The sequence below is a fragment of the Felis catus genome, chromosome B2, assembly GCF_018350175.1.
Source record: "Felis catus isolate Fca126 chromosome B2, F.catus_Fca126_mat1.0, whole genome shotgun sequence".
Classification (NCBI taxonomy): Eukaryota; Metazoa; Chordata; class Mammalia; order Carnivora; family Felidae; genus Felis; species Felis catus.
The window spans coordinates 31,924,962-31,951,393 of record NC_058372.1 but is presented as its reverse complement, the minus strand read 5'-3'; the positions used below and the strand labels follow the sequence as shown (position 1 = coordinate 31,951,393).

The following is a 26,432-nucleotide window of genomic DNA, read 5'->3' as shown; positions in this document are numbered from 1 at the left end:
TGTATTATTTCTCCATGCCTGGGTAAAACCACAATGACCTGTCCAGTGATCACCAAACCCTTCAACCATAAACATGGCCACATGATCATCTCCTTCCTCTCAAAAAGAAAGAACAACAGTATTCGATTTAGATGGTTTATGTTCCTCAGGAAAGGTCCCTCAATAGACTGGAAGAACTTGAGAAAGAGTAAGCACATTGAATTAAAATGCAGACACTCAGAAACTGGTGTCAGGGGCACAATTTAGCCATAATATCCTTTTTGGAGGTGGGGGATTGCTGGACAACAGGAGTATCAGAATCACTTGTTCCAAGGCTACGTGTGATAGTTGAGATCAGTTCCGGAGTCCTGTGAAGAATACGAAGAACGTAAGGGGTGTCTGGGTGGCTAAGTTGGTTAAGCGTCCGACTCTTGATTTCTGCTCACAGCTTGTGAGTTCAAGCCCCGTGGCAGGCTCTGTGTTGATGGTGTGGAGCCTGCTTGGGATTCTCTCACTCCTTCTCTCTCTGCCCCACTCCCCGCTTGTGCTGTCTCTCTTTCAAAATAAATAAACTTTAAAAAAAGAAGAAGAAGAATTTAAAACAATCTAAGCTCAAAGACTACATTCCCTTTCTCTCTGGAGTCCCAGGAGAGAAAAATATTATAGAGAGAGGCTGAATGCTGGCCTAAGAAAAATGGAAAAGTTTCTGGACTTTCCTTCAGCAATGGGGCAAAGTCATGCTCTGTGGCCACACCCACTTACAGATGAAAATGGGATCAAGAGTTGGGGGCAATTTGACTCAACTTGAAAAAAAAGGAGCAGCCTCTGAGAGTTTCTCCTCATTCTCAGGGCACTGCCCATGACATATCCTGAACACAGCATCCTTATTGAATGCTCCCAAACTTATGTTGCAATGAAATGAATTATATCCCAAGAAGGAAGAAGGAAACAGAAATACCACCTGTTGGCTGAGGTCCCTGTCGTCCTGAAATGAAAGTAAGAGGGGAAGATGAATTTGGTCACTGAGAGAGTAAAGAGTGACAACACGTGAGAAAATTAACCAAATGTTTGCACTGCGGCCCCCGTGTCACCGGGAATGAAAGCAGGGCCCACTCTGTGGGTGTGAGTCTACCCCAGGCTTCAAAGAACACCCTGCAGAATAGGGTGACCAGCAGCCTCAGGTATCTTACTGGGTCAGATCTCCGTCTAGCTGTCTTCCTTCCTACAGGCTGTCTTTGCCTTAACAGAATCTGATTTCAGTGGCCTCTTTTGCTCTGATTTTTTGTTTTTCTGTCACAACTTCATGACTGAAGAAGAGGGGAGTGAGACAGTGGAAAGACAGTAGCAACCACTTTCAAGAAGTTTCTTACCTCAGCGGCTTCTAAAACGGAGAAGGAGGCTCACTCCGAGGGCCACGAGCCCTAGCACGAAGCCTCCGACTCCAGCCAGCATCTTGCTCCGGGCAGCATCAGACTGCGCCTCTGAGAAGAATGAACTCAGGGTCAGTCCCGTCTTCACCTGCCACAACCCCAAGGCCTTGTCTGATGCCTGGACCCTGATCTAAGCCACCGTGGAGAGAAAAGGAAGAGGATAAGGCCAAGCTTGGAGCCACTATGGAGTAGGAGCAGATATGGACAGCACGCTAATGTTTTGGGCCTCAGAGTGATGACTTCCACAGGAGGCAAACGCTGGTTTTATTCAGCCCATTAAGTCCGAGCTTATGGGACTGAATGGAGACGGAAGAGAGAGGCAGTTCCCATGTGTGAGGGCCAGTCAAGAATGCAATTGCCTTTCTGAGTTTTTGCTTTGACAAGGAGAGATCCTTTAGACCTGCCCGGGGCAGGATACATGTGTGCTCGAATCGCCAGATCTTTACTGCTCCAGCAAAGATGGCGGTTAGGTTGATGAGGAACAATACGGGGTGGTGTGACCCCAATGTATAGTGAGTGACACAAGACAGAATGAGAAGCCCTCAGAGCCTGGAGTTCAGGGAGCAACTCACTCCACTCCACGGTGACAGGACTGTCCAGGCTGGGGTGCTCCACCCAGCAGGTGTAGACATCTCCCTGCTGGGGGGTCATTTCCAGCATCACCAGCATCTGGAAGGTCCAGTCTCCATTATGGATCGGGTTAGTGGATAAAACCCCAGCTGTTTCCTCCTGTCCATTCAGGAACCAGCGGACTTGAATGTGGCCGGGATAGAAATCTGACACATGGCAAACAAGCAGGTTGTGGTGCTGCAGGTGCCCCTTCTTGGAGGGGGAGACGTTCACGTTAGGCTGGACTAGGAGGGGACAAGAATCTTGTTATGACAGCTGAGACCACCAAAAACAGTGCATTTAGCGATTTTTTTTTTTTTTTGCCAAAATGACTTCTTAGATGTTAAATGTGAATCATATCTATTAAGGTATTTAGAGGCAGAAGATGGAGCACATAGTAGGAAAAACAGAATGAAACATTCAGTTGTTCTAAGAATGACCTTGTCATACCCAATAAAGAAAGAGCAAAGAAGAACAGGAGAGGGTCAAAGTTGGTGCTAACACTTTTGCTGGAAATGTAAGAGACAGTAACTAATATTTTTTGATCAGAACTGTTTGAACAGGCTATGCCTTGAATTTACATCTTCTCACCTTGTTCAAAAGGATGTATAATCCTGCCAAATATTATCTCGGAATCAGGTTATAGTCAGTCAATCGATTTCCTTTGATCTTGCAGTTTGATATTTTCATTAAAAAAAAAAGTTTGTAGCCAGATCCACAAACCTAGTGTTCTTCGCTCTTTCGTGTTTAATTAGCAGGGAGTCTGGCCCTTTCCGCACTGATCTTGGCTCCTGTGCACCATGACGGGCTCTGAGCCCGGGTGGGGTGGCCTCCCTGGGGCGGAAGGGGGGTGTCCCCTCTCCTCTGCTGCCCAAGCCCACCCCTTCCAGAGTCGTCACCTTCCCACCCGCCCATCACCTCTGTGCTGCAGCGTGAAACCCTCGTCCAGCTCGAAGTTGTGCTTGCACACCGTGTCCACGGCCCTCCGTCTCAGCTCCAGGAACACCTTCTGGATGTTCCAGTTCTTGGCAGTTTCGCGGCCCAGCTCAGACTCCGCCACAAACACCCCCGCGGCGCTGTCACTGTCGAACTGGACGAACAGCTCTCTGTTGTACACGTATTGTTCCAGGAAGCGGTGTGTCCCGTTCAACTCGTAGCAGACACTCCACTTCTGGTAGAGGTAAAGCTCTATGAGGAGTAGACTATGAGGTTAATATCAGAATGGATAGCTGAGTGTGATAATGAATAGGGGGGTGAGGAAGAATTTCTTGAGCAAATTTGAATCACAAGGCAAAAATAGAATGAAAGGAATGACATGACTCATATCTAAAATATATAAGCAACTCCTAAAACACAAGCAAAATAAAGGACTGTGATAGAGAAGTAGGTAAGGAGCGGGATGGGGATTTGTAGGAGAGGAAACTTGCAAGGCAGACTGCGGCTCATCAGTGGAAAGAAAATCGAAAATTCAGAAGGAAATGAGACTGAAATCTATCAGACTCAGAACAATTAGAGAGTTGGATAGTTCCAAACTGGTGCCTGGGGGTATGGAGAAAACTCACATATTGCTTGATGGAGTGTAGCTGCCTCAGATGGTCAGAATAGCACTCAGGGGACACTCGCTCAAATTGAAGAGATGTATGTCATATGATGCAGCACTCCCACAACTTGTTAGACATCAAAAATGTTCACACAGGTCCATAAAGGGACAGCTAGGGGCTGCTGCTGGCTGTGGCAGTATTTGTGAAACTGAGGAGTTGGCAGAGATCAGTCGGTGTGATCATCCCTGGGACAGCAAATACCTAAACTGTTGTCATGTACACCGTGGAATATTATGCAACCCTTAGAAGAAACCAAATGATTGTACTCTTCACTCCCTTGTCAGATCTTATTGTTATTATGCTGAGTGACAGAAAAAGAAAACAATATACTTTATAACATTGTGTAGGAATGTTAAAAATATAGACACATGGGGGGCGCCTGGGTGGCTCAGTCAGTTAAGCGTCCGACTTCGGCTCAGGTCATGATCTCACGGTCCGTGAGTTCGAGCCCCGTGTCGGGCTCTGTGCTGACAGCTCAGAGCCTGGAGCCTGTTTCAGATTCTGTGTCTCCCTCTCTCTCTGCCCCTCCCCTGTTCATGCTCTGTCTCTCTCTGTCTCAAAAATAAATGTTAAAAAAATATATATAGAGACACATGAGAAATACATATTTTGAAAGAATGCATAGGAACAAAAACTATGTAGGAAACCCATTAGAATGGGTGGGTGTGGGGCGCCTGGGTGGCTCAGTCGGTTAAGTATCTGACTCTGGATTTCAGCTCAGGTCATGATCTTGTGGTTCATGAGTTCGAGCCCCATGTGGGGATCTGTGCTGACAGCTCAGAGCCTGTTTGGGATTCTTTCTTTTTCCTCGCTTTCTGCCCTTCTCCCACTCTTGCTTACTCTCTCTCTCAAAATAAATAAATAAACTTAAAAAAAAAAAAAAGAATGGGTGAGTGCATTCTCTGTGTGTTTTAGAATCTTATCACAATGATCACATTAGGGACACTCAGACAATGTGATTTTTTTTTCCCATGTCTTATCCTGTTCTTTACACTTTAAACATTTAAACATTTTTTTAAAAAAAATTTTTTTTCAACGTTTATTTATTTTTGGGACAGAGAGAGACAGAGCATGAACGGGGGAGGGGCAGAGAGAGAGGGAGACACAGAATCGGAAACAGGCTCCAGGCTCTGAGCCATCAGCCCAGAGCCCGACGCGGGGCTCGAACTCCCGGACCGCGAGATCGTGACCAAGCGAGATCGTGACGCTTAACCGACTGCGCCACCCAGGCGCCCCAAACATTTAAACATTTTAAAGCAAGTTACTCTTTTGTTTGTATCTGTATACAGCATCTAACCTTAGTCTTAGTAAATACTTATGAATCAGAGAATGGGCAGATAATTGATTTTGTTTTTTAAAATATGTTTCCAGTTTTATTGACATATATTTGATGATAAAAAACCACATAGGGGTGCCTGGGTGGCTCAATTGGTTGAACGTCCGACTCTTGATTTCGGCTCAGGTCATGATCCCAGGGTTGTGGGATCAAGCCCCACCGGCCTCCAGGCTGAACATGGAGCTTGCTTGAGATTCTCTCTCTCTCTCTCTCTCTCTCTCTCAATCCACCTCCTCTCCCCCTCTCCCCCACTTGTGCATGCTTTCTCTGTCTCTAAAATTTAAAAAATCATGATAAAGCCTGATGGCCTGATACACGTGTACACTTTGAAATAGTCACAAGCCAAATGGCATAATCACCATCTCATACAGTTACCAGTTACCTTTTTTCTTTTTTTTGTAGTGAAAACACTCAAGATCTACCTTCTTAAATTTCAAGTACACAATATGATACTGTCAACTATAGACACATTGCTGTACATAGTTCTTTAGAACTTAACTCATCTTGCATAAAACTTAGTACTCCTTGAAAAATACCTCCCCATTTTCACCTCCCCTAACCCCTGGTAACCACTTCTATGGATTTGACTATTTTAGATTTCACATACAAGTAAGATCATGCAGTATTTGTCTTTCTACATCTGGCCCGTTTCACTGAGCGTAATGTCCTACAGATTCAGCCATGTTGTTGCAAATGTTGGGATTTCCTTCTTGTTAGAGGCTGAAGACTATTTCGCTGTGTGTATATGTCACATTTTCTTTATTCATTCATCTGTCCATGGACATTTAAGTTGTGTCTGTATGTTGGCTATGTGAATAATGCTGAAGTGAACATGGAAGTGCAGATATCTCTTCAAAATCCAGATTTCATTTCTTTTGGATATATACCCAGAAGTGGGATTGTTGGATCTTGGATCATATGGTAGTTCTAATTTTACTTATTTGCTTACTTAATTACTTAATTAATTTAGAGAGCAAGAGAGTGTGAGCAGGAGAGAGGGCAGAGGGAGAGAGAGAGAGAATCTTAAGCAGGCTCCATACTCACCAGACTCTGGGATCATGACCTGAGTTGAAATCAAGAGTCGGACACTCAACCAATGGAGCCACCCATGCATTCCTATTTTTAATTTTTTTGAGGAGCCTCCATACTGTTTTCCATAATGGCTGCACCAACTTATATCCCCACCAGCAGCGTGCAGAGTTCTCTTTTCTCCACATCCTAGAATCATTAATCTTCTTCCATCTTTTGATACTAGCCATTCTACCAGGTGTGAGATGGTATCTTATGGTGGTTTTGATTTGCATTTCCCTGATAATTAGTAAAGTTGAGTACTTTTTCATATACATGTTGGCTAACCGTATGTCTTCTTTGGAGAAATGTCTATTCAGGTCCTTTGCTGGTTTTTTAATCAGTTTTTTGTTTGTTTGTTTTCTATTGAGTTACATGAGTTCCTGTACTTTGAAAATAAATTTAGTAAATTTAGTAAGTTGCTTGTTAGTTTAATGCAATTTTGTTTGTCTGTTTTTGCTTGTTGCTGGTACTTTTGATGTCATGTCCAAAAAATCATTGCTCAAACCAATGTCAAGAAGGTTTTCCTGTATGTTTTCTTCCAGAAGTTTTATAATTTCAGATTTTACATTTAAGTCTTTAATCATTTTGAGTTGATTTTTATATATTGTGTGAGATAAGCATCCTATTTTATTATTATGCATGTGGATATCCAGTTTCCTCAGTATCATCATTTATTGAAGACTATCTTTTCCCCATTGTATGTTCTTGGCATTCTTGTTGAGTATAAGTTGACTGTAGATGTGTGGATTTATTTCTGGGCCATTATGGTCCACTGCTCTATACGTCTGTATTTATGTCAGTATCATACTGTTTTTTTTTAAACTTTATTCATTTATTTTGAGAGAGAGAGAGAGAACAAGGGAGGGGCAGAGAGAGGGAGAGAGAGAATCCTAAGCGCTAACAGCACAGAGCGTGACATGGGGCTGAAACCCCCAAACCCTAAGATCATGACCTGAGCTGAAATTAAGAGTTGGATGCTTAACCGACTGAGCCACCCAGGCACCTTAGATTATACTGTTTTAAAAAAAAATTTTTTTTAACGTTTATTTATTTTTGAGACAGAGAGAGACAGAGCATGAATGGGGGAGGGTCAGAGAGAGGGAGACACAGAATCTGAAACAGGCTCCAGGCTCTGAGCTGTCAGCACAGAGCCCGACGCGGGGCTCGAACTCACAGATGGCGAGATCATGACCTGAGCCAAAGTCGGCTGCTTAACCGACTGAGCCACCCAGGCGCCCCATAGATTATGCTGTTTTAATCACTGTAGCTTTGTAATATATTTTGAAATCAGGAAATGTGATGCTTTGTTCTTCTTGCTCAGGATTGCTTTGATCATTCAGGATCTTTTGTGATTCCATATGAATTTTAGAGTTATTTTGTTCTATTTCCATCAAGAATATTATTGGGGTTTTGAAAAGGATGGCATGGAATCTGTAGATCATTTTGGGTACTATGAATATTCTTCCAGTCCAGTCTTTTTTGATTTCTTTTGCCAATGTTTTGTAATTTCCAGTGTACATGTCTTTCACCTCTTTGGTAAAGTTTATTCCTACGTATTTTACACTTTTGGTTGCTATTGTGAGTGTGATTGTTTTCTAAACTTCTATTCAGACAGTTCATTGTCTGTGTATAGAAAGGTGATTGATGTTTGTATGTTAACTTAACATCTTGCAACTTTACTGAATTTTTTGAAAAGTTCTAATTGTTTTTTTGTTTTTTGAGTCTTTGGGGTTTTCTGTCTATATGAGCTTGTCATCCACAAACAGAGATAATTCTACTTCTCTGTTTCTGGTTCGGATATCTTTTATGTCTTTTTCTTGTCTAATTGTTCTGGCCAGGACTTCCATAACTATGTTGCAAAGAAGCAGCAAGAGTGGATATCCTTGCCTTGAACCAGATCTTGGAAAACTCTCAGTTTTTCTCCATTGATAAGGTAGGCTGTGGGCTTTTCATATATGACCTTTACTGTGTTGAGTTTGAGTTCCCTCTATACTTATTTTGTTGAGAGTCTAATTGTGAATGGGTGCCAAACTTTCTCAAATGTTTTTTCTGTGGCTGTTGAGATGATCATGTATTGTTTTTCCTTTTTGTTTTATTAATGTGGTGTATCGCACTGATTGATTTGTTTATGTTCAACTATCCTTGCATCCCAGGGATGTGTCCCACTTAGTCATGGTGTATAATTCCTTTAGTATGCTGTTGAATATGGTTTGCTTGTATTCTTTTGAGGATCTTTAAAACACGTTTACATATTTATTTATTTATTTTGAGAAAGAGAGAGAGAGTATGAGCATGTAGGGAGAGGGGTAGAGAGAGAAGGAGAAAGAGAGAATCCCAATCAGGCTCTGTTCTGTCAGTGCAGAGCCAAACACGGAACTCAAGCCCACCAACCATGAGATCATGACCTGAGCCAAAAACAAGAGTTGGATGCTTAACCCATTGAGCCACCCAGGTGCCCATCTTTTGAGGATCTTGAATATATATTCATTATGGATATTGGCCTGCAGTTTTCTTTTCTTGTGTTGTCTTTGTCTGCTTTTGTTATCAGCATAATGCTGGTCAGCAAAAAGTTGATTATACATTACTGGCTGCCTGGAATCTAACTGGGGGTCCACAATTGTCTATTGAAGGAGTCTTTAAATTGCAGCTTCTCTATGTGACTTAAAATGTATCATCAATGGAAACTCCAGAATGAATTTATGGCACAACTTCCCAGACCACAGAAATGAGGGCAATGCGGCACAGTGGCAGAAGTAAAGGATGTTTGAAGAGCATGTCAACACAAGGCTCACCATGTCAGTTCAGGGTTGAGCTCGGGGAGCCCAGCTCCAGATGAAGCTTCTCTTTCTGCTCAAGACCCTCTCCGAGTGGCTGTCAAGGGGCCTTAACAGGCCCTCCTAAGAGTCAGAGAAGGGTGTGTGTGTGTGTGTTGGGGGGGGGGTCTGGCCATTGTCTCTGTCACTGCAGAGATGACTAGAGTTGATTTGGGTGGTCTCTTCAGAGTCCTTGTCCTTCCTCAGGGCTCCATGTGTCCCAGTTTGAAGTGGCTCAACTGGTTGCTCAGGCAGGGAGGAGGAAGGGTAGCCTCAGGAGCCCCATTTGACTTTTAGTGGCTGTGCCACAGGAGCACTTCATTTCTCTCAGTCTCCTGAGCCTGTCTTCTTGCTCTATGCTCTGCCCTCTCAGCCTCTGAGCCCCTGGCCCCATCCAGTTTGGAGTCTGTGATATCTATCTTCTACCTGCCCTGCCTGCTCTCCTCCCCCACATCCAACTCCATTCCCTGTTCCACTAAGAGGTTTCCCCACCTGTTTTTCAATCAGAACACGGTTCTGCTAGTTCTCAGTAGTGGTTGCAATGCTTTCTTTTTTTAAAGCAATTGACTAAAAAAAATTTTTGATGTAGTCCCAATGGTTTGTTTTTGCTTTATTTTCCTTGCCTCAGAAGACTTCTCTAGAAAAATGCAGCTATGACTGTTGGTGGGAATGCAAACTGGTGCAGCCACTGTGGAAAACAGTATGGAGAGTGCTCAAAAAATTAAAAACAGAAATAGTAAAAAGTTAAAAATAGAAATAAGAATCTAATCATTGCATTGCTGGCTATGTACCCAAAGAATATGAAAACACTAATTCAAAAGGATATGTGCACCCCTGTGTTTAATGCAGCATTGTTTATAATAGCCAAATTATGGAAGCAGTCCAAGTGTCCATCGATAGATGAATGGATAGAGAAGATGTGGTGTATAGATACAATGGAATGTCATTCAGCCATAAAAAAGAATGAAATCTTGCCATTTGCAATGACATGGATGGAGCTACAGTATAATGCTAAGTGAAATAAGTCAGTCAGAGAAAGACAAATACCATGTGATTTCAGTCATATATGGAATTTAAGAAACAAAACAAATAAACAAAGGAAAAAAAGCGACAAACCAATAAATGACTCTTAACTATAGAGAACAAACGATGGTTATCAGAGGGAAGGTGAATGGGGGGATGGGTGAAACAGGTGAAGGGGATTAAAGAGTACACTTACCTTGATGAGCACTGAGTAATATATAGAATTGCTGAATCACTATATTGTACACCTGAAACTAATATAACACTGCATGTTAACTGTACTGGAGTTAAAAAAAAATTTTTTTTAAGTAAAGCAATTGACTTTCTTTTTCCCATAATGAGATCTTATTTTCAAAGCAGACAGATGTCATACAAAGGGTCTCTCAAAACTGTCTTGTATGTGTATTTGAAAAGTAGCACAGAGTTTGTAAAACTCTTGAAAACATCTGAATTTTCGGGAGTAGAGCTAGAAGAGTTCTGGCATAAAAGAAATCATCTTTTCAGAATAGGACATATTAAGACTATGTAATTACTATAGGATATAAGGAAGGCAATGTGGACAGGGCAGTAAAGATGTCCACAGACCAGCTGTGTGGCCTTGGGCAAGTAATCAACTTCTCAGAGTCTCAACTTTTTTACCTATAAAAAAGGATGTTGTTATTATTTTTCTACCTTGAAGGACTACTTTGATTTAATTTAAAACTCAATAAAACGATATAAATAAAACCTAGAGCATAGAGTCTGGCCCTGGTCACTGGAGGCTAGAGCTCTTCCCCTTGTCAAGCTGTGATGGGGTAGATTATGTGGAGACAGAGAGAAATGAGGGACAGAGCCTGGTTTGTTCAGAATGGCTCAAAAGGAGCTGCCCTTTGAAGCACGACATTAATGCTTGAAAAGGAGCTTTTATTAACTTAATACTGATAGTTTTTCTTTCCACCTCTTCTTTCACTTGGGAAAGGGAGGCAGAAGAAGGGGAGTAAACAAAAGCTTAAATCCCCAGGTGTCTTCTGCTGCCCAGGTGTGTGGTAGGCCGGAGTCCCAGGGCCTAAATGCCAGGATGGAGAATGCCCTGAACAGAGGATGTTTCAAGCGGCTCTTAGAGCTCCTGTTTCATCCATGAGTCGGATGCTTCCCTACTCCACAATTTTCTTCATGATCCAATAGGCACTAGTATTTTCTCAACAATCTCAGTGTCACCCAGGTCCCGTTAAGCGAGGTTCTCCCCTTTTCTCTCTTTTTATTTCTGCTCTGTTGGAAGTTGAGGAAACCCCGAGGAATTGAAAGCATATGAAGGAAATGGAGGAATATGCCCAGGCCCATTGGGTCCAAGTTTCCTGGACTCCACATTTCACCCAGCAGTGAGTTCCTCAGCATCAAAACTGTGCCGAGAGCTCTGGGTCCACCTGCTCCCACCCCCCAGTGGTCTCTCTTGCAGGGCAGGGAAATTCCATTTGTTCTTCTGATGTCTGAACCCACTGGCTTCTCCGCCTCACCCCACCCCTCCCACCACCCACCACTCTCTGTTCACTCCAAAGCAGACCCCAGACCTGATTTCAAATGTACTCATATCAACGTCCACCGCTATCACTACCCACCACACCAGAATGGTGATGCCTCTCCTCTCACGTCCTGTGGGACACTGTCCCATCTCACCAGCTACTTCCACAGCCCCTCCAGCAGTCTAGGATTCTCGCTTCTCCATATCTTCTCTTATGTGCAAGCACACGTGCATGGCTGAGATGCCCTGTCCAACTCTCTGTCCATCTGAGTCATAAATGTCTGAAATTTTCTCTTCCCTCTATCTGAGAAATGGGTATATCGGGATGGAGTCTGAGCAGATGGATTTGGGAGTTTCAGATGCTACTACCTCTGGAAATTGAGGAAAGAGCCCCATAGTACCTGATCCTCAGGAGGAAGTGGGGCTGGCCTTATGGATGAGGATGAAGAGGCTGAGAAATTTTAACATAAACAGATTCACCTTTCTATCACACATGGTGGTGAATCAGAACTAGAAAAGGCCATTTCCTGTTTCTCACTTCTTCTCTGGCTCTGTCCTGATGTGCCCTGACCTGACTCCTGATGTGAGGGACAGCTGCAACTGGTATCCTGCTGGCCTTAACCATAGCTTGTGCCCGTCACCCTCTTCTGCTGCCCTGGCCAACAATGGTCATGGAATGAGGGTTCTCCACAGGGTCGGCGGACCCTTCCACAGAACCCACCAGCGCCTAGGTTCTGGAGCGCCTACCTGGAGCACTGATTCGATAGAGAGATCTTCAGATTGTGGACAATGCAAACTAACCATAATTTCTCCTTTCTGATCTTTGATGTTGAAATGCCATTTTGATGATCCCTCTGTGAGAAACTTGTCCCTCCAAATCACTCCAGATCACCAGGTACCATTGTCCCTTGATTTCCTTTTCTCTCTGGTGAGACTAGCAGCCCCTGCACTATGTCAGAGCCCCAAAGCCTTCCTCAGGGAGTGGGCCCATATGAAAGGCCCCCCTAAGATCATTTCCCCGAGGGAGGTTCTCCAAGAATAGCAGCTCTGCACTTACCTGGGGTGTCTCTGCTCTGAACCAAAGGGGAGCTCAGTGTCATCAAGGACATCATGAGAGCTGCCATCCCCGGGGCCCCAGGGACCCTCAGGACCACCATCCTGGAGCCTGGGAGAAAGGATGGGGGCTGAGATATTTGCAGTCAGAGCAGTTCTCACTCAATGGGATATCAGAGAGCTTGGACAGCCTTCTATAGCCTCTGGGAGTGGCCAGATTCTGAAAAAGGAACCAATAATCAGAAATTGTCACTCACCAGACAGAAGTTTGGGGCAAAGTACATGATTCTTTAAGGTGTAAGATTCACTGAATACAGTATAAGGAGAGAGATTCTCATTTTGAGCAACTGGCTGAGCCATAAAGCTTGATTATTTTATATATTTTCCTCCCTAGGAACATCGTTCCCCCTCCATGGTGAACACCATCCCCTATTTAAAATGAAAAAATCAAATCATCTTCCTCTTAATGATATTGTTTTGAAATATGTCATTGAAGTTATCTTGTATTTTTTATGGGTAGTGACTTTTGTGAATGGATAACTTTTCTTTAAAACTTCATGTTGATTCCTAGTATCATACAAGAATTTATTTGTTATCAAATGATATTATGTGTACCATTTTATGCCTTTGATAATTTTTGTATATACCTTTGGTAATTTTAGAGGAATTGTTTGATGTTTCCAGGCAGATAAGCAGAAAGCAAAAAATACTTAATTGCTTCATTTCTAATTGTTACTCTTCTATTTCCTCTTCATATAGAATGTGGTGATATAAGGCACCTTTATTTAAATGTTAAACATTTAAATGTTACTGTTAAGGACAATTTCCCTAATCATTTCACATTAAGTCTAATGGTACATCTTTCTCTGACGTGTTGTTTTATTAAAGAGGGGTTTGGAGCTACAATAAAGGAGGGTGGATCTACAGAAAGTTCCTCTGGTGTTTATTGTTAAAATTACAGAATTTATATTAGTGGAGCAAATAATACTTTGCATTTGATAAAGAATTTCATGTGTTCTGAACTAGTCCTGCATTGTAATAATTAACATTTCTTGATCCCTTACTATGTGCAAGGCTTTGTTTTAAGAGATTCACAAATTCTGAGTATCATCCCAATTAGATCTCACAATAAACCAATGACATAATAATTTCCATTCTACATGAGAAGCAGTAAGTCACAGTGGGTTTTTAAAAAAAGGCAGGAAGTAGCAGAAAGGGCCTGATGCTTTGCTATAATGTATCAGGAACAATTTCCTAATAGAAACCTTAAATAATTTTATCTGCCTTTATTCAGTTCATCAGCACTTTATTTAAGGACTTAATACATTAGTTGGAAATTGTATTTGTTTTGTCATTGTCTTTTTAGGTTGTGTGTTCTGGGGGAGTATATTTCAGGAACTATCTGTATTGTTTGTTGGGATTATTTGGTATTTAAAAGTTACCAAAAGTATATACATATGTTGAACTGAAAAAAAAAAAAAAGAATGGTCTTTGATAACTTCATTGGTCTATTCAAAACTCTCAGATCTGTAACTTTCTGAAGCATTTTATATGGATGCTCCCATGTCACCCTCACAGAATTACTGATACACAAGTGCTACCATCTCCATTTCAAAAATGAAGAAACTGTGGCCCAGAAAGGCCAAGTAATTTGTATAAAGTGGTACAGTTACTTCCATGCCTTATCTGGTATAACCCAGAGACCCTTAGTCAATCCCCTTTTTACTTCTAAGATCTACAGAACTGCTGAGAGGAGAAAATACACACCACACACCTTGAGTGACTGCCTGTACAGCTCCCAGGACTAATTCTGAGTTCTGGGATCGACAGTCTAACCTTCTAAATGGTTAACACACTGCTTAGGACTTGTGCTGTCCCAGAACACGTCCATGCAAGGGGGATGGTGTTAACTATGGAGGGACCTTAAGTAGGATCCATGCCCAATGTGGGGCTTGAACTCACAACCCTGAGATTAAGAGTAGCATGCTGTTATTGACTGAGCCAGCCAGGCAAAGAGGAAGATGGTTATGATGTCTCTTCATTAGTTTTCTTTCTCTTATTCCCAAATCCCACAGAGGTTGGGACTTTCTGGGCCACCTTCATCCTGACAGCTCTCCCCCTTCCTCTCCCAGTGGTTCTATCATTTTCTTTCCTGGCCAGAGATGCCTCTTCTGACATTTTCTTTTCTTTTTTTTTTTTTTTTAATTTTTTTTTACGTTTATTTATTTTTGAGACAGAGAGAGACAGAGCATGAACGGGGGAGGGGCAGAGAGAGAGGGAGACACAGAATCGGAAGTAGGCTCCAGGCTCTGAACCATCAGCCCAGAGCCCGACGTGGGGCTCGAACTCACGGACCTCGAGATCGTGACCCGGGCTGAAGTCGGACGCTCAACCGACTGAGCCACCCAGGCGCCCCGCCTCTTCTGACATTTTCTGGTTGAGCTGTTTCACCTCCACCCCTTCTCCCTCAACAGGATAGGGAAGTAAGTCCTGGATTCAGAACTCCACCCTGCCCTGCACTACCTCATTCTCTCTTCACAGGCTGGTTCACAGCAGTCACTGCAGATGCACCTTGAAGACATAAGGTTCCAGACCCAAGTCATGATCCTGCGAGTCATCTCCCTGGCTGCCCTTCTGAGCCCCCATGGAACTGGGGCCATCAAGGGTGAGTGCCCTGGTGGGCCAGAGAGGGTGTGGACTATAAGGAGATTTGTAGCCCACAGGTGCTGTTTTCTCTCCTGTTTCTCCCCTTCCTTCTTCTTCCTCTTGTATGAGGTGTTCTGCTTTTTTCTTTCTGACAGCAGCAAGAACCAGTGTTTATTGAACCTGATCAAGTGCCAACTCTCATTTAATTTTCACAACAGCTTTTGCAGGAGTGCATTTATTATTCTCAACCTAGAAATTAAAAGGCAGAGAACATGCCTCATGAGCTCCATGTCACAGTGTGGATGAGTGAAGAGCCATGGCTCTGTGTCTTCTGGACAATCTGTGTGTCTCTCTTAAATTTCAGAGGTAAACTTCTTGAAATTGGAGTCTGCAATGCCTGTTTTGGACTTTCCCCTGCTTCACTCAGTCCTCAGCCCACTGCATTCTCCCTTTTGTCTCCTCACATCTGATGCTGCTCTCAGTGGGGCCACTAGTGGTCTCCCTACAATGAAAACCAGTGGTCACTTCTCTGTGTGTATCTTACCTGTGTCACTAGCAATGTTTGCGACATGACCACTTCCTCCTTCCTGGAATTTTTCTCTTGTTCTTTGTCTTGAGGAACACACTTCCTCCTTGTTTTCTTCCCACTCATTAGTCATCTCCTTTACAATCTCTTTTTAAAAACATTTATTCAAGTGATTTCTACACCCAATGTGGGGCTTGAACTCATGACCCCGAGATCAAGAGTCACATGCTCTTTCAACTGAGCCAGACAGGTGCCCCCAGCCTCTTTTTTGAATGTCCATATTTGTTGCCAGGATGCAGGACCACACACTCCGACCCTACTATGATGACTTTGTACACTTGTTGGGTGACTCAATCCAAGCTTTTAACTTCACCTACCATGAGGACTCCTAGTCTATGTCACCGGCCCAGTCTAGCCTGAGATCCATCCATTATTTCAACTGCTCTCAAATCAACTCCACTTGGTCACCCAGAAATTCAAACTCATTATGTCCCCCAAAGAACACTTTTTCTTCTCTCAACCACTTCCTTGTCCTTCATTACTTTTTCAGTCACTGATGCCACAATTCTCCATGTTGCTTGGATATTTTGGACTCTTTCATATCCCTGTTTCCACCACAGTACTTACTGAGTCCTGTGGCTTCTCACCTCTTCAGTGTCATTCAAATCCATCCTCTCTTCTTCTTACCCCATGTTACTGCCCTATCTACACCCTCATCACTTGCCACCTGATTGCTGAAGAGTCCTACTGGTCTTGCTTACAAACGAGCCTCCTCTCATCTATCATCCTTATAGCTGCCACCTTCATGTACAAATCTGATTGTGTTACTCTCTGAAGACCCTTCAATGATTTTCCAGGGGCTCTGGATCAAATTCAAACACCTGCAATTATCATACAAGGCAGGTCCTAAAGTAGGCTCTCCATATCCTCCGAGCTGCCGTAGCACCCTCCAACCCTCCAAGAAGTCCCATGCCTCTCTGCTCCTACGTCTCCTGCTAGAGACATCACTTCTCTCTGTCTCTGCTAACCTCACATAAAAACCATTTCTAGGAAGCCTTACTTCAATCTCATTTTAATGCTCTCCATTTGCTCCCAAGCAGCACCTGTATGAACCCTGTGATAATGCAGTAGTGATGACCACATATATATGAATCGTCTTTGTCTCTCTCATTCTTTTGATCTCAGCTTGAGGACAAGGACCATGTCTTTTGAGTTATAGCCTTAATGCCTAGAGAGTCAAGGTTCACATTAAGGCTTTTTTTGACTGAATGAAAGTGAACATCTGTAAGAATATAATTTGCTTCACAATGCACAGACCTTTAGTTTTAAGACTTTGCAAAAACAATAAAAATGAGATATCTTAGGATGAACAAACTATGTCCGGGTAGCCATGTCTGTTCTCTGTATGTTTTCTTCTTTCTTTTTCTTTTATCTTCTTTTCTGTAGGTGAGGATTTTGTAGTCACTAAATTCAGTGGATGTCCCCAAGCATTTGCATGAGACAATGAATCCTGTCACTAGAAGCATCCAAGGAGAGGATTAGTTCTTGTGTTGGAGCTGCAGGGATACTCTTTGAATCTTTGATTCGGATGCTAGACCAGTGAGCCCTGGAGCGTCACTTCCTCCTAATTCCTTTTCTTAGCCCCAAACTGTCTCATTTTTATTGTTTTACTGTAATACCAATAGATTTTTTGTTATTGTATAACTTTTTGTTGTTTCTTACACATCAGGTAAAACTAAGATGCTATGCCATAGATGTTTCAAACGCAACAACTATTATTTCCAATGGAAACTACCCTTAAAAACATAAAGTCAACAAGAAAATTTGTGAAAGCTGTGTGAATGATAATACTTGAAAATTTAAAATGCCTTAAATGAAGGTGTTGTGGACAAGGTTACATGATCTACCATCATGTAAAGCTAAAACAGTAACTAGAAGTCTGTAAGTAGCACGAAGACTCTGGACGTCTTTTCATTTCCTTCACAATTTAAAAAATTTTCCACTCCAGAAGATTTTTATTCCACTCTCCCCTTTCTCCCACCCCACTCTGTGACTTTATCATTAACTTTATATGTCTTTTCTGCAAGGCTTCTGAGATGTTGTGGGTGTGGATGGAGTGGATGATTCCATCTTCCTTTCAGCATGAATTGTGCTAACTTGGGCTAGTTATTTAACCTCTGTGGGCAGGTCCCTAATATGCAAAAGAATGCTTTACCTGGGGGTATGAAGTTGCAAAGAATCAATTGAATGCATAGTAAGTTCTCCATTAATATTACCTTATTATTGTGTTCATTGTGATTATTCTTGTACTGGAGTGATGGATGCTTAAATTTTCTGGAATAAAGGGAAACAACCTGAATTTTCAGTAAGTCATATCTCTCATTGTTTCTTCCCATTTCTTTTCTTTCAGTTTGCATTTCTCATTTTCTGTGTTCTTCATTCATGTTATTACTATTTCCTTATCTCCTTGCTTCCTGTGTTCTGTTTACTTTCTTACATAGTCACCTGTTCTTCAGTCTCCCTTCTTCCTCTTCGTGCAGTGGGCCACGTGTCAACGTATGTCCAGTTTGTCCAGACACACAGACCCTCTGGAGAGTACATGTTTGAGTTTGATGAGGATGAGCAGTTCTATGTGGATCTGGATAAGAAGGAGACCATCTGGCATCTTCCAGAGTTTATTCATGCCTTCAACTTTGATGCTTGGAGGGGTATTGCTGACATTGTCACAGCAAAGAAGAACCTGAACACTCTGATCCAACGGTCCAACCACACCAGGGCCACAAATGGTACTGCTTGCTCTTGCTTATTTCTCTACTACCCAACTGCAGGGATGGGAGAGCCCATCTGCTGCATAGAGAATGGGAGACCTAGATGTCCACTCATGAATGAACCTCTCTCTCCCTGTGAGTGAACAGTATTCAGCTCACAAAGCTGGGTGGTTATGTCATCGAAGGAGACATTTTCTTCTTATTCAAGAAAAAGAAGGCTGAAGGAGGCCAGTAAGGAGTATGAGAAGCTATGACTTTGACCTGGAAGCCTGTGGGGGGCAAAGGGTCAGCCTGAGGGAGGTGGCCCCTAATCTGGAGAATATAGGTGGTAGGGTGGTGGGGTCCTTTGAGATACAGCCAAAGGCAGCAGATTCACCAGGTTCTGTCCTTTCTCAGAGCCACCTGAGGTGGCCGTGTTTCCCAAGGAACCTGTGGAGCTTGGACAGCCCAACACCCTCATCTGTCATGTGGACAAGTTCTTCCCATCTGTGCTCAATGTCACATGGCTGTGCAATGGGCAGACGGTCACCAAAGTGTGGCTGAGAGCATCTTCCTGCCTAGCACAGAATTCAGGTTCCACAAGTTCCACTACCTGACCTTCATTCCCACGGCTGAAGATGTCTATGACTGCAAGGTGGAGCACAGGGGCCTGGACCAGCCGCTCCTTCAGCACTGGGGTATGGAGCCTCCTCCTTTTGCCAGCACTGTCCTGACACCCTCTCTATTTCCAGGATCCATCTTTCCACAGCACCTGCTTTTCTTAATCCCATGTGTTTTATTGCCACTTTATCCAAATTTCACCGGTGATCTCATTGTTTCTAACTCTTTATACCCCCAAACCTGAGGCCAGCTCCTGCTCTCTGCACTTTCTAACTCTTGTTTTTCCTTTGTGCCCCAGAGGCCCAGGAGCCTATTGAGGTGCCTGAGACAATGGAGACTGTGGTCTGTGCCCTGGGCCTGGTGGTGGGCGTGGCAGGCATCATCACTGGCACCATCATCCTGAAGACCAGGAGGCCCGACAACATCCCTGGGTGCAGGGGCCCCTGTGAGTTATCCCAGAGCTGGGGGTACTAGGGACACAGTGCAAAAGAGGAGGCAACATGGTATGGGTAGTGGGCGGGAAGGAGAAACACTTCAACAGGGGTTCTTTGAGAACTTTGCATTTCAGAATCACTGACCTAGATTAAAATAATACAATGATAAAGAATATTAGTTGAGTTGCTTACTATTTACTAAGCTCTATTCTATAGGCTTCTTATGTACTCATTTATGTTTGGAGGTTGATACCATTATTTCCCCATCATACAGAGTGGGAAGCAGACATGAGGAGGGTGAAGGAATCTGTCCAAGGTCACACAGCTTGAAAGGTACAGAGTCTGGTTTTGGACTCGGGCATTGGGGTTCCAGAGCTCCGTCTTCTGCAATATGTAGATTATATCATCTACGGCCATTTTCTCTCTCCCTTACAATCTTCATAGCCTTGATTTTCTTTTGTTGTCGTAGTGATGTCTAGAACCTTCAATACTATGTTAAACATTTGTAATAATAAAGGATATCCTACCTTTTGCATAATCTTAAAACGAATGGATTTAATTTCTCCATAGATATATTTGGCTATAGATTTTTCGTTTATAATCCTTGCCATGTGGTAAAATTGATCAAATTCTGTTTATGCAAGTATTGAGTTGAATTCATTTGAAGTTAATATGAATGTTATTTTTTGGTTTATTGACTTTTTGGGTCATATATAGATTTTCTGACATTGAAACCTCACTGCATTCCTAGGTATTTTGTGTGATCGCAGCCTACTGATATAAATGATGGTGATCAGCTAGGAATGCCTAGGGGCACTCGCTTGGGTCCCTACTACTTGTAGTGACAGGAGCCAATGTTGTGGTCCTATTGGCCCTTGTGGTTCTTATGACTGCAAGACATTCCTCAGCAACAACCATTATTAGGGAACTTTGAAAAAAACAAGGTTTATTAATTTATTACTCACAAGTCCTGGAAGGCACTTGGCATGCCCAGAGCCACAAAGTGAGGTGTGGGGGGAGGGAGACACCTGGGGATCTGCCATTATTGGGGTTGAGGAAGGGGTGCCTCTGATTTCACAGGGTCACTCTTTGTTGGTGAATTTAAAACATAAGAGCTGGAATTAAAGTGCAGGAAGGCAGGGGTGCTTGGGTAGTTCAGTTGGTTAAGCCTCCAGCTTCAGCCCAGGTCATGATCTCACAGTTTGAGGGTTTGAGCCCCGCATGGGGCTCTGTGCTGACAGCTGGGAGCCTGGAGCCTGCTTCGGATTCTGTATCTTCCAATCCCTCTCTGCCCCTCCCCCACTCACACTCTGTCTCTCTGTCTCTGACTCTCTCTCTCTCAAAAATAAACATTAAAAAAATTAAAAAAAAATAAAGTGCAGGAAGAGAAAAGCAGGGTCACTCAAGTGGTTATCTAGGTCACCCTGGGCTTTCTAAAAGGGGAACTTCATCAGGCAGGGGCCACCTGGCTCTTTATCTAGTTGTGTATCAGTCCACCCTTGTCTTTTCAATGGATGTGTTTGAGATAGATGCCTTGGCAATCAAAAGCTTAATGTCCGGCACTTACATTACAATAAAATAAGCTAATGGTCAGGGACTTAACACCTTATTTGATCGAAATGAATCATGCTTGTAATACATTGTTGAATTCAGTGACATGGCTGACATTAATCCATAATTTTCTTCTCATGCACTACGAGAAAATAGCTGGCTCTGAGAATAAAGATGCACCAGCCCCAGAAAATGATTTAGAAAGCTTTTGCTCCTTTTCTGTGTTCTAGAACAGCATGTATAAGAGAGGAACGATTTGTTTTTGAAATGCCCTAGCTGGCACATTAGGACAAGGCAAAGTAGTCTTTGCTTCCCAAGCCTGTCTTTGATGCTCATTACTCTATTTTTCAGGTTCCTATTCCTTCCTGTAGTTTTGACCTTTGTGTTGTTCTAGAAATGTATCCATCTAATCTAAATTTTCAGATTTATTGGAATAGAATTGCTCATAACAAGCATTTTTCATTTAAAAATGTCTATGTTTCTCCTTTTCATTGTGAATCACCTACATTTTCCTTAGGAGTGTTGCCAGATGGATCTATCAACCTCTTTAAACCTTCCATTGAATCAAATTTTGATTTTATTTATCTTCCCTATTTTTGGTTTTCTAGCTCACTAAATTCTGCCCATGTCTCTATCATTTACATTTTTTTTTCTTTTGCTGTCTTTCTACTTTTCCATTCTCTTAATGGAAATGATTAGCACATTTGTTTTCAGGCTTCCTTTCCTGATAAGGTTTGTTTAAAACCTAGATATTTTCTCCTAGGCACTACTTTTTTTAAAAAATTGTTTTAAATGTTTATTCTTGAGACAGAGACAGACAGAGCATGAGTGGGGAAGGGGCAGAGTGAGAGAGGGACACAGAATCTGAAGCATGTTCCAGGCTCTGAGCTGTCAGCACAGAGCCTGACACAGAGCTCAAACCCACAGACTGTGAGATCATGACCTGAGCCAAAGTCAGATGCTGACTGAGCCACCCAGGCACCCCTGCTCTTGTTCTTTTATAGGTGCAACTGCTCTCTCTGCAAATGTTGAGAATTTTCTTTTTGTCTTTGAAGTTCTTACAATTTTCTTATAATGTAATTAGATATGTTTTTAAAAGAGATGTTTTTAAAAAATCTATTTGTCATCAATGCACCATGCCAAAGCTATTTCACCTTTCTATAAAGCCTGGAAATCTTTTCATCTCTTTTTACTATTTTCCCCACTTTCTAGGTGTCTAATTATCCAAATGCCAGAATGTTGGTTTCTATCCTTCATGTCTCATAGCTTTTCTTTTATATTTCCTATTGTTTAATTTTTCATATTGCCCTCGAGAGCATTCCTCTGTTGGGCCTCTTCTTTATTAATTATTCTCCAGTTGTGGACATGACAATAATTGTTTCATGTAAATATTCTTTATTCCAACCATTCTTAAAACTCAGTTTTTCTGCTTGATTTATTGATTTCTTGTTTTTGCCTCAAATTACGAATATTCTCCTTTGCCTCTCTTTTTAAAACCTTTTCTTGTGAACCGGCAGACATATGTAAGAAATACACAAAACAGTAAGGCACAGCCAATGATTATCAAGCAAACACCCATGTAACTACTACTTTTGTCAAGAAATAGAACATTGCCAACACCCCAGAGGCCCTTAGGTCAGTAGGTAATTTGTAAACCTTTTAGGAGCTGGAAGCTCCTTTTACTCACAAAGCCTAGCATAGTTCCTTGTACAAAGTAGGTCCTCAATACAGGTGTCTGGTATAAGTGAGTAATATATTATTTATTTAATGTGTACTTATTGAGTACTTTGTTACCGCCAAAGATTCCAACTCTTTTGAAATTAGATACAGCCATGTGATTTACTTTGGATAACAAAATGTGAGAAGTGACATGTTATTTCTGGGAGGGATCATTAAGAGCCAGTGTATGATTCATTAGGGCCCTTTACTCTGCTTGGGAACTTATGGGGGCAGGTGTCGAAGAAGGTCTCTCAACCCATCTCCCTGAGCAACTACAATTAGCAGAGCTACCCTCCTGGCACACTGGACATGTAGCACGAGTGAAAACTAGACACCCTGTGATTTGTACATCAGTACCACCTATCTTATTTTCATTATATAAAATGTAAGAAAGAGAAGTGTTTAGAGAGACTTCAAAGAAGCAGAGTGGCAGGAAAGTTAGAAGAATATTTCATTGCCTAAGGCAAGGGAGCAGAAGTTTCAGGAAGGAGGAAGTAGCTAATGATGTTATGTGTTTATAATCTGGCAGTTATGGTAAGTATCCACTGGGCCGATATTGAAGGGTTATTGGTGACCCTTTAAAGAGCAGCCCAACTCCTACCTCCTTCAACTTTCATCATCTCGTTGCTGGGCCTCACTGTCTCAAGAGTTTCAGAGCACGTGGGCTGACGAGAGCAGGAGAGTGAAATGACATCTCCTCACGGTGCCCTTTGATTTCTCACTGGTCTGCAACATCTGCTGGGAAGACCGCCTTCTCCTGAAGCGCTGATGAAGAAAGAAAATGAAAGAGACAGGCATAAAGGGATGGAGAATTCGATGCCAAACTGGGAATCCTAACCCCACTATGTTTGCCCTACTACAGGGGACAATCTTTATGTGGCAGAAGACATAGGGGAGTCCCCAACATCAGATCTACTTTAAAGCTCCAGTGCCTCTGAATCTCTGTCCTCCTCAGCACCAATGACTGATGTCCCCAAACACCCCTCCAATTACTTCCTGTCTGTGATTCTACTCACACTTAGCACCTGAAAAGGGCCTGACATATAGGAAGTACTCAATAAATGTTGAAATTTGATGTAGGTGATAATTTGGTTCCCACACAGGATGGTCTATAGGCCCTGGTCTATAGACTCCTCCCTATAGAGCATCTTTTCAGAGTAATCCTAAGGACTAATAAATACCTGCGTATGCTAGACATCTCTGGTGCCTTCTAAGACTCTAAGGCCTTTCCCCAGTCTCTATATCTTCAATTCCTTAGGAGCACATATCCTGGACCTGTAATGTGGATGTAGTTACTGCAGTTTCTGTGCCTGTCAGATCTAGAGAATGTACTTCCCTAGCCTATAGCATGGGGTAGAGGGCACAAGATTGTTGGTGTCACTGTGGGGCTGATTTGCCCTGAACTATTCCTCTCATTGTGTCCATCCTGATGCTAACCTCCTTTGATCACCTCCCTTTTATTTCACCCAGAATTCTGACCACTTCTGGACTCTGACCTTCAGCATTCCTGTCTTCCTCTAGGCATCAGAAAAGACCCATCTTTCAGTAGACACACTGTTTTGCAGGAGTTTCCTATAATAAAGTTGTTAAGCTCTTTGTGACTCAATGTTCTTTTATACCAAATCATGCTGTGCTCATTAGTCCTCTGATACACCTGCCCCATCCTGTCAGGCTTTACTTTAGATCCCAGTTTGTTAGCCAGTTTACTGGTGTTCAAGTCCCAATTGTCAATTAAGGTCACTTCGCCTACTGGGTCCGTGGGCCTGGAGCAAAATATGGGAATATGGATGAGTATGTGTTTCAGTTGGAGAATTTTAACATAAACTGTTTCACCATGCTATTCTTGGTGGTGAATTGGAACTAGAAATTCAGAGGTGCTATGAGGATTTGATACAGAAACCTAGAAGTTATAATATTAAATTATGCATAAGGGGCATCTTAAGAAGGATGCCACTTCCTGTTTCTCGCTTCCTCTCTGGCCCTGTCCTACTGTGCTGGATGTGGGAGTTCTGGACAAGGTGTAGGGGTGGAGGGGGGGAAGATGCAGAGGTGACAGTTGCAGCATGTATCCTCTGGGCTTAACCAAAGCTTGTCCTCATCACCCTCCTCTGCTGCTCTGGCCATCACTGGTCATGGAATGAGGGTTCCTGCCTGGTTCTGTGGAAGGGGCCTCTACCTGGTGCACTGATTCTATCGAGTGATCTTCAGATCTTGAACAATTCAGACTAACCATAATTTCCCCTTTCTGATCTTTGATAGATTTTGAAATACCATTTTGATGACCCCTCTGTGAGACACTTGTCCCTTCAAAATCACTCCAGACCACCAGGTATCATACACGCATGCCCTGATTTCCTCCTCTCTCTGGTGAGACTAGCAGCCATTGCATGGTATCAGAGCCCCAAAGCCTTTCTCAGGGAGTGGGCCCACATGGAAGGCCCCCCAAGGCCATTTCCCTGAGGCAGGTTCTCCAAGAATGCAGCTCTGCACTTACCTGGGGTGTTTCTGCTCTGAACCAAAGGGGAGCTCAGCATCACCAAGGACATCAAGTTGCCATCCCTGGGGCCCCAGTGATCCTCAGGACCACCATCCTGGAACCTGGGAGAGGACAGGGGCTGAGAGGCTTGCAGTCAGAGCAGCTCTCACTCAATAAGCCTCACTCCTAAAATATATTAATATAGCATATGCTATATTAAAATATTAGAGATGATGAGCCTGGGCAGCCTTCTGTATTGCCTGGCTGTGGTCAGATTCTGAAAAAGGAACCAATAAGCAGGAATTGTCACTCACCAGACAGAAGTTGGCGGTAAAGCACATGATTCTTTACGGTGTAAGATTCACTGAAGACAACATAAGGAGAGAGATTCTCATTTTGAGCAACTGGCTGAGTCATAAGGCTTGATTGTTTTATATATTTTCTTCCTAGGAACAGATCCCAAGGAATGTCATTCCCCCTCCATGGTGAATACCATCCCCCTTGCCTGGATGTGTTTTGGGATGGAGCAAATCCTAAACAATGTGTTGAAGATCTAGAGGGATTGGACTCCCTACTGTTAAACCCCAGGGTTCATCTTTTCTTTGCATTTCAATATTTTTGGGGGGTGGTAGTGAAGTTTTGAACACCAAATGATCCCCTACAAACAAATTTATATGTGGTTCCTGATATGTGTTCCTCATTTTTTTTAAACCCATTGTGACTAGTTTCCTCTCATGTAGAATGGAGATTATTATGGAGCCTATGTCATTGGTTTATTGGGAAATCTAACTGGGATAATATTCAGTATTTGTGAATCTCTTGAAACAGAGCCTTGCACATAGTAAGGAATCAAAAAATGTTCATTATTATAGTGTAAGGCTAATTCAAAACAGAGAAATAGTTGAATAAATACAAAACAATTTTAACAATATAAGTTCTATCATTTTGTTATTAAGTACCAGAGGCGTTTACTATTGTTCTACACAAATTTATAAAAATATGACAATTTCTTTAAGGTTTATTTATTTTTTGAGAGAGAGAGAGAGAGAGAGAAAGAGAGAGAGGGAGAGCATGAGTAGGGGAGGCTCAGAGAGAAGGAGACAGAGGATCTGAAGTGGGTTCTGTGCTGTTAGCCCAGAGCCTGATGGACTCAAACTCACGAACTGTGAGAGCATGACCTGAGCTGAAACCAAGACCAAGAGTCAGATGCTTAATGGACTGAGCCACCAGGCGCCCCAAGAAAATGACAAATTTATAAAAGAAAAAGACTTTACAAAGCAGAGAGTTAATTTTACAGAG

The 26,432-nt window shown here is 42.6% G+C and overlaps 2 protein-coding genes across 2 annotated transcripts in view; one reads left to right on the top strand and one right to left on the bottom strand.

The window, feature by feature from the left end:
* LOC101090771 (HLA class II histocompatibility antigen, DP alpha 1 chain) overlaps positions 1–19,925 on the top strand; it is a 29,048-nt gene extending 9,123 nt beyond the window's left edge. Inside the window, 5 exon segments of the mRNA XM_023253786.2 lie at positions 14,955–15,078; positions 18,126–18,371; positions 18,750–18,884; positions 18,887–19,030; positions 19,252–19,925. Coding sequence (XP_023109554.2) covers positions 14,955–15,078; positions 18,126–18,371; positions 18,750–18,884; positions 18,887–19,030; positions 19,252–19,427 — 825 coding nt within the window. The 3' untranslated portion in view covers positions 19,428–19,925.
* Positions 122–26,218, bottom strand: LOC111556176 (HLA class II histocompatibility antigen, DP beta 1 chain). The gene is made up of 7 exons (XM_023253817.2): positions 25,152–26,218; positions 23,259–23,422; positions 12,418–12,633; positions 2,937–3,206; positions 1,982–2,263; positions 1,350–1,460; positions 122–347 (listed from the first exon to the last, which is right to left on the bottom strand). The coding sequence occupies exons 3-6, from the start codon at positions 12,515–12,517 to the stop codon at positions 1,351–1,353; spliced, it is 762 nt and encodes a 253-aa protein (XP_023109585.2). The 5' UTR covers positions 12,518–12,633; positions 23,259–23,422; positions 25,152–26,218; the 3' UTR covers positions 122–347; position 1,350.
* Between the last annotated feature and the right edge of the window lie 214 nt (positions 26,219–26,432).